Raw genomic sequence first — 13,993 nt, 5'->3', positions numbered from 1 at the left:
CTGTTCCTGGGGAATGCTAAATAAATCAACCTGAAATAATTAAAATTGTCCAGCCATTCACAGTAGTCACTTGAGTTTTGAAAATCTCTGTGACCCTTTATAAAACTGTCCATCTGATTGTTGCCAAGACATCAATTGACTTTCTTCTCCCCGAGGCTCGATTCTTTCTCCACAATAGTTAGAAGCTGAAGGAAGCAATTTAACGCTTTCCAGTTAACTGTGGACTAGATTATTTAAATACATTTGCATGTGGCCTGCTTTAGAAGCAGCCTTGGAACCCAGGGTTCTAAGCACACACCCCTGTTCCCTGTGGCCTCAAGCCATTGCTTCTTCGAGCCTCCATCTATAAAATGAAAGCCTTGAGTCACAGCATCTTTAAAAAAATCTCTCGCTTCTCTTTCTCCCAATCACATTCCTCTATACCAGTAGGCCAGCACCAAAAAGTTGGCTTCTGCTCACCGGTAAGTATTCATAGGTTCATAGATTCCTCCATTTTATCATGGAATTACTTATTAGAGTCGTTTGACAGTTCCAGAATGAATCACTCTGGTATCAGCATCAAGCAAAAGTTTTGTCTTGTGATAACACCCTTGGAAATGCAGGATTTGTACCTAAAGGTTGCCTAAGAGCCCTAGATTAATGCCACCCTTTAAAAAAAAAATCTCTATCTCTACCTCATCAATAATCTTTTTCAGACAAAGCTCATTTGCTGCAGAATTCACTTTATATCCTAAGAACAAATCTTATTAAATATTTCTGTTCTGAGTCATTGGCTCATGTTTTACAGACATGTGTTTATATGTACATAAGAAACATTTTTCTAGATGATAGATGGATTATCCTGAAGGATTCTGTGAAATCCCATCACCCTCAGCATCCAGTACCCCAGCCTGATTGTATTATTCCCAGTATAATAAATCATGATTTCTCTGATCATTAACATGATGATGGTGGGTTTAAAAGACCAGCTAAAACTTAAATTTTCCAGGCTGGACAGATAATACAGGACTGAGGTGCTTTTCTTACATGCAGAGGAATTTGTTTGATCTCCTGGACTACAAGTGTTCCCTTGAGCACCACCAGGAATCACTCCCAAGCACAGAGCCAGGAAGAGCCTGATGGCAGCCAGGCAGACAAAAATCAAAATTTCCTCCCTTTTGCTTTTTGAGTTACTGTTTTTCATTGGGGGAGGGAAAGATTGAAGGCAATTGGCCAACAAATGTTAGTTTTGTTTGGTTTTGGTTTCGGTTTTTGGTGTTGGTTTTTGTTTTGGGATCACACCCAGCAGGGGACCATATGGAATGTTGGGAATTGAAACCTGGTAATCTAGGCAAGCTGTCCTTCAGCCCTGGCCAGGATATTTTCCCCGTCTTTGTTATATTAATACAAATATTTAAATCTGATGAGAAGATGATTGGTAACTGGGTTAGGAGTGCCTTTCAAAAGGTTGCATTTGCCGCTGGACACCTCTCTCTGAGCTGGGTTTTATCTCTAGCAACCCATAAGGTTTCCTGAGTCCAGCCAGTATGACCCAAAAACCTTTCCCAAAAGAAGTGTTGCATTTTTCTCTGCTAATTTTGAAATCCAATTCCAGTGAGAATTTTGTAGGTCAGATATTCAAACTAGTCGCTCTTTATCCTTGTAAGTTAGAAATGAAAGAAATAGCAGGTTGTATTTTTTTTGTAATGTTTCACACACAGAATGATGTGTAGTGTTGGGTTTTTGGTTTTGTTTTTTTGTTTTTGGGGGTTTTTTGTTTGGTTTTCATTTTTTTTGAGTCACACCCAGTGGCACTCAGAGGTTCCTCCTGGCTCTGCACTTAGAACTCACTCCTGGCAGACTTGGGGGACCATATGGGATACCGGGGATCAAACCTGGGTCTATCCCAGGTTGGCCACGTGCAAGGCAAGCACCCTACTGCTATGCTATCACTCCTGCTCCCACAATAATTTTACAATAAACTTTCACTACAGACACACACATGTACACACAAAGGCTATTATATTTAAAATGTTTAAGTTGAAAATTGATCAGGTTGGGGCCGAGCAATAGCACAGTGGTAGGGCATTTGCCTTGCATGTGGCCAATCCCAGACGGGCTCCTGAGTGCCGCAAGGTGTGACCCAAAAATGAATAAACAAAAAAATTGATCAAGTTATCTAGCCTTGTCCAGGAATAATAGAAGTATGCTATTAGAAACAACTTAATAAAACTGTGATTCTCTGTTTAATGGGAGAAATTCCAACAACTGATTTTAGTCTGGTTTGATTATATTAAAGGACTCCTAAAAAACTTTTTCATAAATAGACTCCTGCTGAAATTCTGTCTACAGAATCTCTCACAAAGTAGAAAATTGTTGATTTACATGTATAGTACTATGATTTACTTTTCACCATGAGTTGTCTCTTTAATAAAACAGAACTGTGAAAGAGACTATAGAGAAAAAATTGCACTGCTTTTAAGAACTTACCACCTAAAAAGCTTATTAAAATGAATATTTACATGTTGTTAGAATGTCTTACAAAGTCATCAAGTTAGGAGAAATAGTGCAGTAGGACATGCATTTGCTTGCACATGGCTCACTCAGGTTTCATCCTTGATAGCCATATGGTCCCCAGATCCCCATAAGGAGTGATCCCTGAGCACAGAGCCAGGAGTAAGCCCTGAGTACAGTCAGGTGTGGCCAAAAACAAAACAATCAACTAAGTATTCCTGCTTACCAAATGTGCTCCCACAATTACCTATCACGTTCATACTTTTCTTTTTTAAGTTCTCCAGTAAAATATTATCAGCAACCCAAGGTTCTTATGGGTTTAACCAACTAAACAAAAATTCAGTTACCTTGTTCACTATAATAATGATTATGAACCTTTACCATAATAATTTGGAGCCTCTTCAAATTCCCGCCTTGTCTCGTGTTTTGACATGATCAAAGATCTAGCGGCTTTCTGTCATGTGTTTTTTTATGCTTATCAGAGCTAGAGTGGAAACTTTTCCCCCAACCTGCATGGAGGTAGGGGAGGTCATGCTCAGTGAAATAAGAGGAGAGAGAACAACAACAGTGTTACAAGAGGGATAGAAAAAAAAAAAAAAAAAGAAAAACAAACTCATAGACTCTGACCACACAATTAAGGCTCCCATGCTGTGATTATAGGATGGAGGGGTAGACATGCACTTCATATGTCTGAGGTGCTGAGATTAATCTCTGTAACATACACACACACACACACACACACACACACACACACACACACACACAAAATAAGGTTACCCAAGAATCAGGGGTAAGATAAATAGCCCAGTGGACTGTGGAGGCAGGACATTGACATTTTGCTAATGGTTCCTAAGACTAATGAGCATTTTCACTTTTTTAAACCAAGGTAACCTCAATAGAAGACTAGTGAACAAAGCAAACTCATGCCTGTGTGTCTGTGTGTCCTTTCATGAGGCCAAGATAGCTAGAGGGAGGGAGGGAGGGAGGGACGGAGGGAGGGAGGGAGGGAGGGAGAGAGAGAGAGAGAGAGAGAGAGAGAGAGAGAGAGAGAGAGAGAGAGAGAGAGAGAATAATAGCAGCATCTGCTTGAGAAACCTGCATTGTAGCCATGCCACTCACCAGCTCTCCAAGCCTATTGAGTATCGAGTTCTAGTTCCTTCTGCTTTTATTTATACCATTTTGGTTTAGGAACAAATCCCACCGGTGCTCAGGAGTTACACCTGGCTCTGTAGTCAGGAACGGCTCAGTGTTGGGGTTCAAACCTGGACAGCCTCAAGCAAGGCAAACACTTCCCAGCTCCACTGTCTCTCCAAGCCCAGTTCCTTGGTTTTTAAGGATGAGCTCATGACACCTTCCTGGAAATATCACTGTGAGGGTTGAAAATACCCCTGGCCCTAAGTTAAGAATGCAGTAGAAATAAAGTCTAGATTTCACTGGTGCAGCTCAGCCTGCCCAAAACACATCAGTTGAGCTCATGGAGTAGAAGATGGGAAGGCAGTTGGGAACAGGGCCCCATCAGTGTGGACACACAGTTTGGGGGGGAACCGCTACTTCTGTCCTCAGACCCGTCCCTTAGATGTTCCCAGGTGCTGCGGCTCAGCGACCTCCCTGTCCTCCCTGTCCTCCTTGCCCTGCAGTATGACTTCGTGGAACTTTTGGACGGCAGCAGGTTGATTGCTCGAGAGCAGCGAAACCTGTTGGAGTCTGAGAGAGGTGGTCGACAGGCGCGGTCGGTGAGCGTGCATGAGGCAGGCTTCATCCAGTACTTGGATTCGGGCATCTGGCATCTGGCCTTCTACAATGATGGCAAGAACACGGAGCAGGTGTCTTTCAACACCATAGTGATAGGTAAGAACAGCCTTTAAGAAGGGAGGGGGAGAGAAGGAAAAAGTCTCTGCCATAGTGGCCAGCTTGGGGTGAGTGGGGAGGAAATTGGGGAGATTGATGGTGGGAAATGAACACAGGTGAAGGGATGAATGTTGAAACACTGTATGATTAATCCTCAACCAGCAACAACGTTTGAACTGTGTATCTCATGGTGATTCAATTAAACAAAACTTTATTTTTAAAATAAGCTCTTTTAGGGCCTGGAGAGATAGCACAGTGGCGTTTGCCTTGCAAGCAGTCGATCCAGGACCAAAGGTGGTTGGTTTGAATCCCCATGTCCCATATGGTCCCCCGTGCCTGCCAGGAGCTATTTCTGAGCAGACAGCCAGGAGTAACCCCTGAGCAACGCCAGGTGTAGCCCAAAAACCAGAAAGAAAAAAAAAAGCTCTTTTACAATAGAGACAAGGAGCAGGAAGACCAGTCCATAGTGGGAAGCTTGCCACAAAGAACAGAACAGGAAGTGCAGTGAGGGGCAGAGAAGGGACACTAGGACAATGATAGTGGGAAATGATCGCTCTGGACATGAACTGGGTACTGAAAGGAGGGCAAGTGACAAGCATAGTTCCCCTTTAGCAAGTGTTGATAACCACAATGTCTAAAAGGAGAGGGGGGAGAGAGAGGGAGAGACTGAATAAAAAATTCTAACACAGAGACAGGAAGTGGGGAGGGCAGGAAGAATACTGGAAACTGGGGACAGTGGTCATTGGTGATAGGAAAATGTGAACTGGGGAAGGGTATTGGATACTGTATAACTGAAACTCAGTCAGGGACAACTTTGGAACAGTGAATCTCACTGTGATTCAATTAACTATTTTAAAATAAAACTTTAAAAAGCTCTCTTTTAGCTGGGTATTGATTTCCAAACTGTACCCAGATGGGCTTAGGAATCGAATCTGTGGTGTCAAGGATGGAACTCAAGCCAGCCTAGTGCCAGGCCTTTGCCTGCCTGCTAGTGTCCTATCACTGGCTCCATTCAAAACCATGAATTGCCCAACCCACAGCTCAGCTTGGCATACCTGAAACCCAGGAAATTCGTTAACAAAGGCACTTTTGCCAGGACCATGCTTTGCTTGACAGTCTGGTGGGAATGAAAAGATCCTTAAGAATCTCAGGGAGTAGTGGGGGACCTTTCTCTTCCTGCCTGCTGACCCCAGCTCATCCTCCTCTGCAGAGTCCGTGGTCGAATGTCCCCGGAACTGCCATGGGAATGGAGAATGTGTATCAGGAACCTGCCACTGTTTCCCAGGATTTCTGGGTCCAGATTGTTCCAGAGGTACGTGCGCTTGGTTCTGGGCAGAAGCCTGAGGGACACACGTCATTGAGAGACGGAGAGTCAAGGCAGATGGGAGGAGACTAGCTGAGCCCATCGTTGGGGTGATGCTGGGGTCCCCCAGCTGCTGTGGGGAACTAGCTACTCAGCCTCTGTTTCTGCTCCCTCCAGCTGCCTGTCCCGTCCTCTGCAGCGCTAATGGACAATACGCCAAGGGCCGCTGCCTGTGCTTCAGTGGCTGGAAGGGCACCGAGTGTGATGTGCCCACCACCCAGTGCATCGACCCACAGTGTGGGGGCCGAGGGGTCTGCATCATGGGCTCCTGTGCCTGCAACTCGGGGTACAAAGGCGAGAACTGCGAGGAAGGTGAGTTGAACACGCCAGAGTCCTTCTGGTCATGCTGTATTCTTTGTTTTGGGTGTTTCTCTTGAGCCAAACCTAGCAGTGCTCAAGGGTTGACCCCAGGTGGTATTTTGGGGAGAGACCACATTAACTAAGAAAAGGATTATGTGAGGGGCCGGAGAGATAGCATGGAGGTAAGGTGTTTGCCTTTCATGCAGAAGGTCATCGGTTCGAATCCCGGCGTCCCATATGGTCCCCTGTGCCTGCCAGGAGCAATTTCTGAGCATGGAGCCAGGAGTAACCCCTGAGCACTGCCGGGTGTGACCCAAAAACCACAAAAAAAAAAAAAAAAAAAAAAAAAAAGAAAAGGATTATGTGGCCAGAGAGATAGCACAGCGGAGTTTGCCTTGCAAGCAGCTGATCCAGGACCTAAGGTGGTTGGTTCGAATCCCAGCATCCCATATTTGCCCATATTGTCCCCCGTGCCTGCCAGGAACTATTTCTGAGCAGATAGCCAGGAGTAACCCCTGAGCGCCGCCGGATGTGGCCCAAAAACAAAAACAAAAAAAAAAAAAAAAAAAAAAAAAAAAGGATTATGTGTCCCAAGAGCCACTTTATTGTCTATAAATAGAATGAAGAATTCTTTGGGTTTTGGTCTTTGAGTCACCCAAATGTGCTCTTTACTCTATGCTGAGGTTTCACTCGGGGTTCAGGAATCCACTCTGTGGTACTGGAGAACCCAGGCAAGGCAAGTGTTTTCACTGCTGTCTTATTTCTCCAGCCCCAATCATTTTATTTTTTATGTTTTTTTACATTATTTGTGAGATTGTGTGTGTGTGTGGTTTTTATTTGGGGGCCACATCTGGCAGTGCTCAGAGGTTACATCTGGATCTGCACTCAAGAATTACTCCTAGTCGACTCGGGACCAAATGGGATGCTGGGGATCAAAGCCACATTAGCTGGATGCAAAGCAAGTGTCCTCCCCATTGTCCTGTCACTCCAGCTCCTAAGTGAGGGCTTCTCTCTCTTTCTCTCTCTCTCTTTCTTTCTCTTACTCTCTCTCTCTCTCTCACTTGCTTTTTTTTTTTAGGCATTATGGTTTGCAATATTATTACTGAGGGGTATCATGCTTACCTCCTTTTAGCACCCACTTTTTGTCCAAAGTGATCATTCCCAACTCTCATTTTCATAGTGGTCCCTTCTTTGCTCTCACTTCACTCTCTAGCTCTTTGTGACAAGTGTCCTCTCATAGACAGTTTTCCTGGCCCTTGTCTTTATTGTCTCTAGATATTACTACCATGCTATATATACATATATATACACATATATTCATATATATCTCTCTAAGTGAGGGCTTCTTAATAACATTGTGGCATCTTGAGAATGATGAAATGACAGCCAAAACAAGCTGGTGGGAAAATCTAAGTTTGTTTCCCGATTGGAAATTGTACTAGTAGCCCACAGAACTCCACAGTAATGGGCAATTGGCTTGTTATTTCAAAAAGCAGAGAAGGCCCATTTCCGTTCTTCAATCAAATGGATTTTATTGATCTCCACACACAAAGTAATGCAATTAAGTCCCTGGAATTAAATTTTCAGGCCATTGACCCTACAAGTGTAAAGTTTTATTGAGTCAAATTGCTAAATTAAATCTCGTCATCTAAAGCACATTAGAGTGAATTAGGGAGGAAAGAGAAGAGATACCTCATCTGTTTCTCCATTTGAGGGTCCCTCATAGCTGTCAAGTGGCCAATGTCTGTGGACGAGGCGAATGGATGCCAATTTTGGTAGAGAAGCCAATACTTTCTGCTCTCTGATTAGACAGAACCCAGCAATAGCAGGAGCTCAGATGTGTGATGAGTGGCAAAGCCTTGGAAGGGTCTTAATTCCCTTGTGTGATTCTTCATGCTTCATTGTCTGAAAATGGTAGGTTGGATAGCCCCAACTGTTCTTATTAGTTTGTTTTTATTGGTTGGATCACACCCATAGAATTTGGGGCTCACTTCTGGCAGTGATTGGGGGATCATATGCCATGCCAGTGATGGTACCCACCATCCTATGTCTCAAGTCCCTCAATGAGACATTTTTTAATTTCTTTTTAAAAATTTTTGAAACCATTGTGAGTTATAAAGTTATTCGTAGTTGGGTTTCAGACATACAATATTTCAGCATCACTCCCACCACCAGTACGAGCTCCCTCCCCCAGTGCTCCCAGAGTCCATCCTTTATCTTCCCCCTTCCCCACATCTCCAGCACAGCTTGCCGTCATTGCATGCATTTCTTAACTCTGGTTGTTCAAAGTTTGGGTCTCATGATTTCATTGTCGTTGACTCTGGATATTTAGTTCTGTCCTTTCTTTTTTGTTTTTTTTGTTTGTTTGTTTGTTTGTTTGTTTTTGTTTTTGGCCCATACCCGGTGACATCATCGGTTATTCCTGGCTATGTGCTCAGAAATCGCCCCTGGCTTGGGGGACCATATGGGACACTGGAATCCGAACTGTGGTCCATCCTACTTAGCATGTGTAAAGCAAACACCCTACTGCCTGTGCCACTGCTGTGGCCCCTAGTTCTGTCCTTTCTCAACCCCACTTGAAACCCCTTCACCCCTGTCCCCATTATTTTACATCTGTCTTTCTCCTCTTCTACTCAATTATTTTCCTTCTCTTCATTATACTTTGGGACCAAGAATGTCATAGACAATCTCAATTTAAACCATTGCATTCCTTCATGCACTCATTCTAAGTGTTTTTTTTTGGGTGGGGGGGACCACTGAGTACCCCAATGCTACTCAGGGGTTACTCCTGGCTCTGTGCTCAGAAATTGCTCTTGCAGACTCGTAAGACTGGTTCAATCTCCAGCATCTATCTAGGGTTGGCCGCATGTAAGACAAATGTCCTACCACTGTGCTATCTCTCCAGCCCCTGTTTCTACGTATCACATCTAAGTGATATCGTCCTATAATTTTCCTTCATCTTCTAACTTCACATGAGGACTTGGAATATGAGTTCACATGGAACTTCTAGTTTCATCCATGTTGCTGCAAATTGCATAATTTCATCATTCCTTCCCTCTGTAGTACTCCACTGTTTATATGTAGTACATCTTCACAATTCATTTATCTGCTCTTGGACACCTACGTGGATTCTAACACTTAAGCCATTGGCATCAGTGAGATTCTTGATTCCACCCATTCCTCTGCATTGTAGGTACCATGTCAGCTCCTGTGACTCATAAACATATGCTCTTTTCTCTCTTCCAGCTGACTGCTTGGACCCCGGGTGTTCTGGTCATGGTGTGTGCATCCATGGAGAGTGTCATTGCAATCCAGGCTGGGGTGGAAACAACTGTGAAATACTCAAGACCATGTGCCCAGACCAGTGTTCTGGCCACGGCACCTACCTCCAAGACAGTGGTTCCTGTACATGTGATCCCAATTGGACAGGGCCTGACTGCTCCAACGGTGAGATGCCACAAGCAGAGCTGAAGGACTTTTCTTTACAGAAACACTTACTGTACCTAATTACAGATTTTAGTCAAGGCAGGACTTCTAGAGATAAGTAATTCTTCTTTCTTGTTTTCTTTCCTTCTTTCCTTCCTCCTTCCCTTCTTCTCTCCCTTCTTTCCTTTCTCCCTCCTTCCTACTTTTCTTTCATCTTTCCTTCCTTCCTTTCTCCCCTTTCATTCTTTCCTTCCTTCTTTCCTTTCTTCCTCTCCTTTCTTTTACCCTCTCTCTTCCTCCTTTCCTTTCTTCATTCCTTCCTCCCTTAATTTTTACCTTCCTTCCTTTATTCTTTCCTTCTACCCTTCCTTCATTCCTTTCTTATTTTCTTCCTCCTTTTTTCCTTCCTCCCTACCTCCCTTCCTTCCTCCTTTTCTTCCTTTCCACTAATTCTTTTAACCATATATTTTGGAGACAGACAAGTTTATCATGTTTATTTCTAACATCGTTGAAATATTAATCAATTCAGATTGGAACCTTGGAGAGCCAGAAACTTGGACTAGAAAGTTCTTGACTGTCAAAGCCAGTAGCATGTATAAGATAAATAAGAGAAAAGTCCAAATTTTGACTGCCAAACACTAAGAGCTTGCAGAAAGAATCACCAGCCACCATCCATCACAGTCAGGTGTGTGATGCTGGCCACAGTGACATCTTAGCTAGCACTGCCATTTATTGCTCAAAATAAATAACCATGGGTCCTGAATGACAGACAGTACAGTAGGAAGGGCACTTGCCTTGTATGTAGCTGGCCAAGGTCCTATTTCAAGAATCCCAAAGGGTCCCCTGAGCCCTCCAGGAGTGATCCCTGTATGCACAGCCAGGAGTCAGCCTTTAGCACCACAAGTGAAGCCCAAAAACAACAAACAAAAAAATGGATTATCTTATTACAAGAATCAAAATAATAGTTTAATTAGTCCTCTTGACTTTTTTAATTCCTTTTTTTATGTTTCTGGCTTCCATACTGAAAAACACACCCCACCAAAAAAATCTAAAGCTTATACAAATAATTAAAGCAAAGTAAAATGATTTTATTTGTCTCCTATGTGTATGTCAATGAAATTGGTTTTTTTTATTTATTATTATTTATTATTTATTTTTTTTTATTAATGTTCACTATAAAATAATATTGATCTGACTTTTGTTTGGGGATCACACCCAACAAGGCTCAGAGGTTACTCCTGGCTCTGCACTCAGAAATTACTCCTGGTGAGCTCAGGGGACCATGTGGGGATGCCTTGGATCAAACCTGGACAGCCACATGCAAGGCAAGCACCATCATCCCACCATTACACTATCACTCTGGTCCCTGGTTTGAAATAACAATGTTCATGCTGGAGTGATAGCACAGAAGTAAGGCACTTGCTGACCCAGGACAGACCCAGGTTTGATTCCCACATGGTCCCCCGAGCCTGTCAGCAACAATTTCTTTTTTTTTTTTTTTTAAAAAAAGAAAATGCATCATATAGTTGACATAGCAAATCATAATAAATTGTTTCCAGATAAGTAAAAGTAAAGTTATTGATAAAAATAGAAATAAAAAAAATTTCTAAGTGGCAGATAAAGAAAAAAATTAAAAAAGAAAAAGTACAGTAGCAAGTTCATTTGTGAGTACAGACATCTTTCCCCCATATCTTTCTTCTTCCAGATGGCCTGGCAGCTGAGTACATGTCCCTAAAAGTTATAGTATCAGTAATAGTGCTTTGACTTTCTATACAACTTCATTTGTTTGAGGCTGTCAACCCTAAAGGAACATACCAATGTAACAGAATGAGCAGCTAACAAGAGCTTACTAAACCTTCTGCCATAGTATTAATGACTTTATTAAAGATACAATAGTTTTTTTTTTATCTTTATTTAAACACCGTGATTACAAACATGATTATAGTTGTATGATTACAGTCATGTAAAGAGCACCCCCCTTCACCGGTGCAACATTCCCACCACCAATTTCCCAGATCTCCCTCCTCCCTACCCCCCTACACCTGTACTCGAGACAGGCTTTCTACTTCCCTCATTCATTCACATTTTATGATAGTTTTCAGTGTAGTCATCTCTCAGCAACAATTTCTAAGCACAAAGCTAGGAGTAACCCATGAGCGCTGCCAGGTGTGGCCCAAAAACAAGAAAAAAGAAAAAAAGAAAAAGAAATAACAATGTTCTTTTCTTTTTTTTTTTTTTTGAATCATCTAAAGCTATTTAATACATGCCTACATTTAATGTGAAATAACTCCCAAGTAACTTGATCTTCTAAATCATAGATACTATGAATGGTAAATATGTGTGTTAATTGAAAGATTAATGTGCCATCAAAAAAAATCACATCTTTTTTCCTAGATTTTTCACCTTCAAACTCAATTTTTTTTCACTAGTTGAGAAATTTTTAATTAGCTCACTTGCTAAAAATGGACTTTTTCCAGTCTACAAAAATACCACTCTACATAGTAGGCAGAGATCTGCCTTTTACTCATCTTTTTATCCCTCCTACAGAAAAGTCCATTTATTCAGCCCTGAATTTAAAGAGAGTTACACAATGAAGACATCACTCTTCTTTGAACTAAAAAAATGATTTTTAAAATCTCCTGTAAGCTTTGGTATTAGCTGCCATAAACTGCTTAGAAGCGATTCCTAAATTTAGAATTATTAGTAAAGATCTCAACCATGAATATTTCTCCAGTGACAATATCTAGGTTTATGTGTCCCCATTTTCCACCCCCAGTGGTCTCATTAAAAGCTTATGAAAACAATAATAATAATAATATAAAAATAATAATAATAAAATAAAGCTTATGAAAACATGGCTGCTGAGGACCATTTGTGGCTGAAAGTTCACTACCAATATCATTCTGACCAAATCCCAAAACCAAAACCCCCTTTCAGCTTCCCAGTTTTTGTTGTGGCAGAAATGACATTCAGGTATCTAAACGTTTAGGTATCTAAACGTGATAGTTGAGCCATCCCACTAAAAGAAACATTGGGTTAAGTTGGTCCTCAACAGAGAAAATGAAATTTATTTTGCATCTGAAGATTTCCAGGTTTGAAAGCCACCGAGGTTCTCTCTATCTTCATCAGCAGTTTGTCCATTAATTAGCTCTTCAATTCCACTTCAATTAAATTAACTCTAATTAATAAGTTCATTACAAAGATTGACGTACCTTGCTCAAAGCTAGTGTGCTAAATGCTGATAAACACCCTCACCCTAATGAAAAATTGATTCTATGGAAGAAGAAAAAAAAAAGGAACCTCAGAAAGAAACCTGACTCTTTTGTTATGTGGTGAATGTTCAAAGGCTCTAAAGTTAATCAAAACATCTTGAATCTCTTAATCAAAATGTTCATTCAAAAGGAGATAGAAAATATGGCCAGAAAAAAAAAATATATATGTCCCTCTCTTCCAGTTAACAATCGTCCTGGCTACTGGTTGTAAGAAGAACCGGCACTTAAGTGGCTCTTATTTTAAAATAAAGCTCAAATCCATTTGTGAGATCCATCGTTTGTTAGGAATCATTTTGTGTGTTTATGGATTGGTGTTTTTGTTTTTGTAAGACAACCAAAACAAAGCCCTATCTTCCAGACTCAGAAAATCAGATAATTTAAAAATAGTCCAGCGGGTAGGGCACTTTGCCTTGCACATAGCCAGCCCATGTTTGATTTTTCTGAGCACTGAATCAGGAGTAAACCCTGAGCACAGTGGTGTGACCTATAAACTAAAAGGGAAAAAAAATGAAAAGAAAACAGAAACATAATTCATTTTATTTGACATTTTAAGTAAGGTAAAAGAAGATATATATGCAGGATATATTTTCTTTGCTTGCCTCTCTCTCTTTCTCTTTAAATTAAGCTTTAAAAAATAAAAAGGACATTAGTCACCTGAATTATTTTTTTCACCCTTCACCTTTTCTCCCTTTATTTTATAGTTCTAACCCCTTACTAAAATTTTGAAGAGCTCTGATCCAATCTATGTTCCTTCCTTCTAGTCATTCCCAAATCCAAGTATATGAAAAGCTGCTTTTGTCACGTGGCATGCTCAGTATTACTCTTTGGTTACACTGGGTTCTGCCATGGTTCTGCTAAGCAACCTGTATCATTATCTGCCAAAATTCCAATTTTATCTGTAACATGCAGCTTCGGCTCACAAATAGACCAATCATTAGATTATTTCATTATTAGATTATTTCATTATTATTTCATTATTATTGAATGAAATAATGAATGAAATAATTATTTCATTATTAGATTATTTCACTCTCCATTCAACCATCATGTCTGTGTGTCAGAAACAAACTCAGAGATTCTGTTTTATGACAATTTCTGAATATTTAAAGTTTTCCAAAGGGTAGAAAATCTTTTTTGGCTTGAGGGTTTGTTTGTTTGTTTGTTTTGGTGACATTGATTTTTTACTCGAGAAAGCGCAGTAGTAGGCCAGAGCTACTGCAAGGAGGGTGTTTGTCTTGCACAAGCCAGCCTGGGTCAGTCCCCAGCACCCCTCTATGATCTTCCCAGAAAT

At 41.3% G+C, this 13,993-nt stretch overlaps 1 protein-coding gene across 1 annotated transcript in view; it reads left to right on the top strand.

Moving 5' to 3' along the window:
- TENM3 (teneurin transmembrane protein 3) overlaps window positions 1-13,993 on the top strand; it is a 745,099-nt gene that overhangs the window by 633,187 nt on the left and 97,919 nt on the right. The window contains 4 exon segments of the mRNA XM_049771415.1: window positions 4,131-4,341; window positions 5,552-5,653; window positions 5,822-6,016; window positions 9,251-9,451. Coding sequence (XP_049627372.1) covers window positions 4,131-4,341; window positions 5,552-5,653; window positions 5,822-6,016; window positions 9,251-9,451 — 709 coding nt within the window.

The sequence above is a fragment of the Suncus etruscus genome, chromosome 4 (genome assembly GCF_024139225.1).
Source record: "Suncus etruscus isolate mSunEtr1 chromosome 4, mSunEtr1.pri.cur, whole genome shotgun sequence".
In the NCBI taxonomy this organism is placed as follows: Eukaryota; Metazoa; Chordata; class Mammalia; order Eulipotyphla; family Soricidae; genus Suncus; species Suncus etruscus.
The sequence above is the reverse complement of the archived record's forward strand: the minus strand, read 5'-3'. Positions and strand labels throughout refer to the sequence as shown.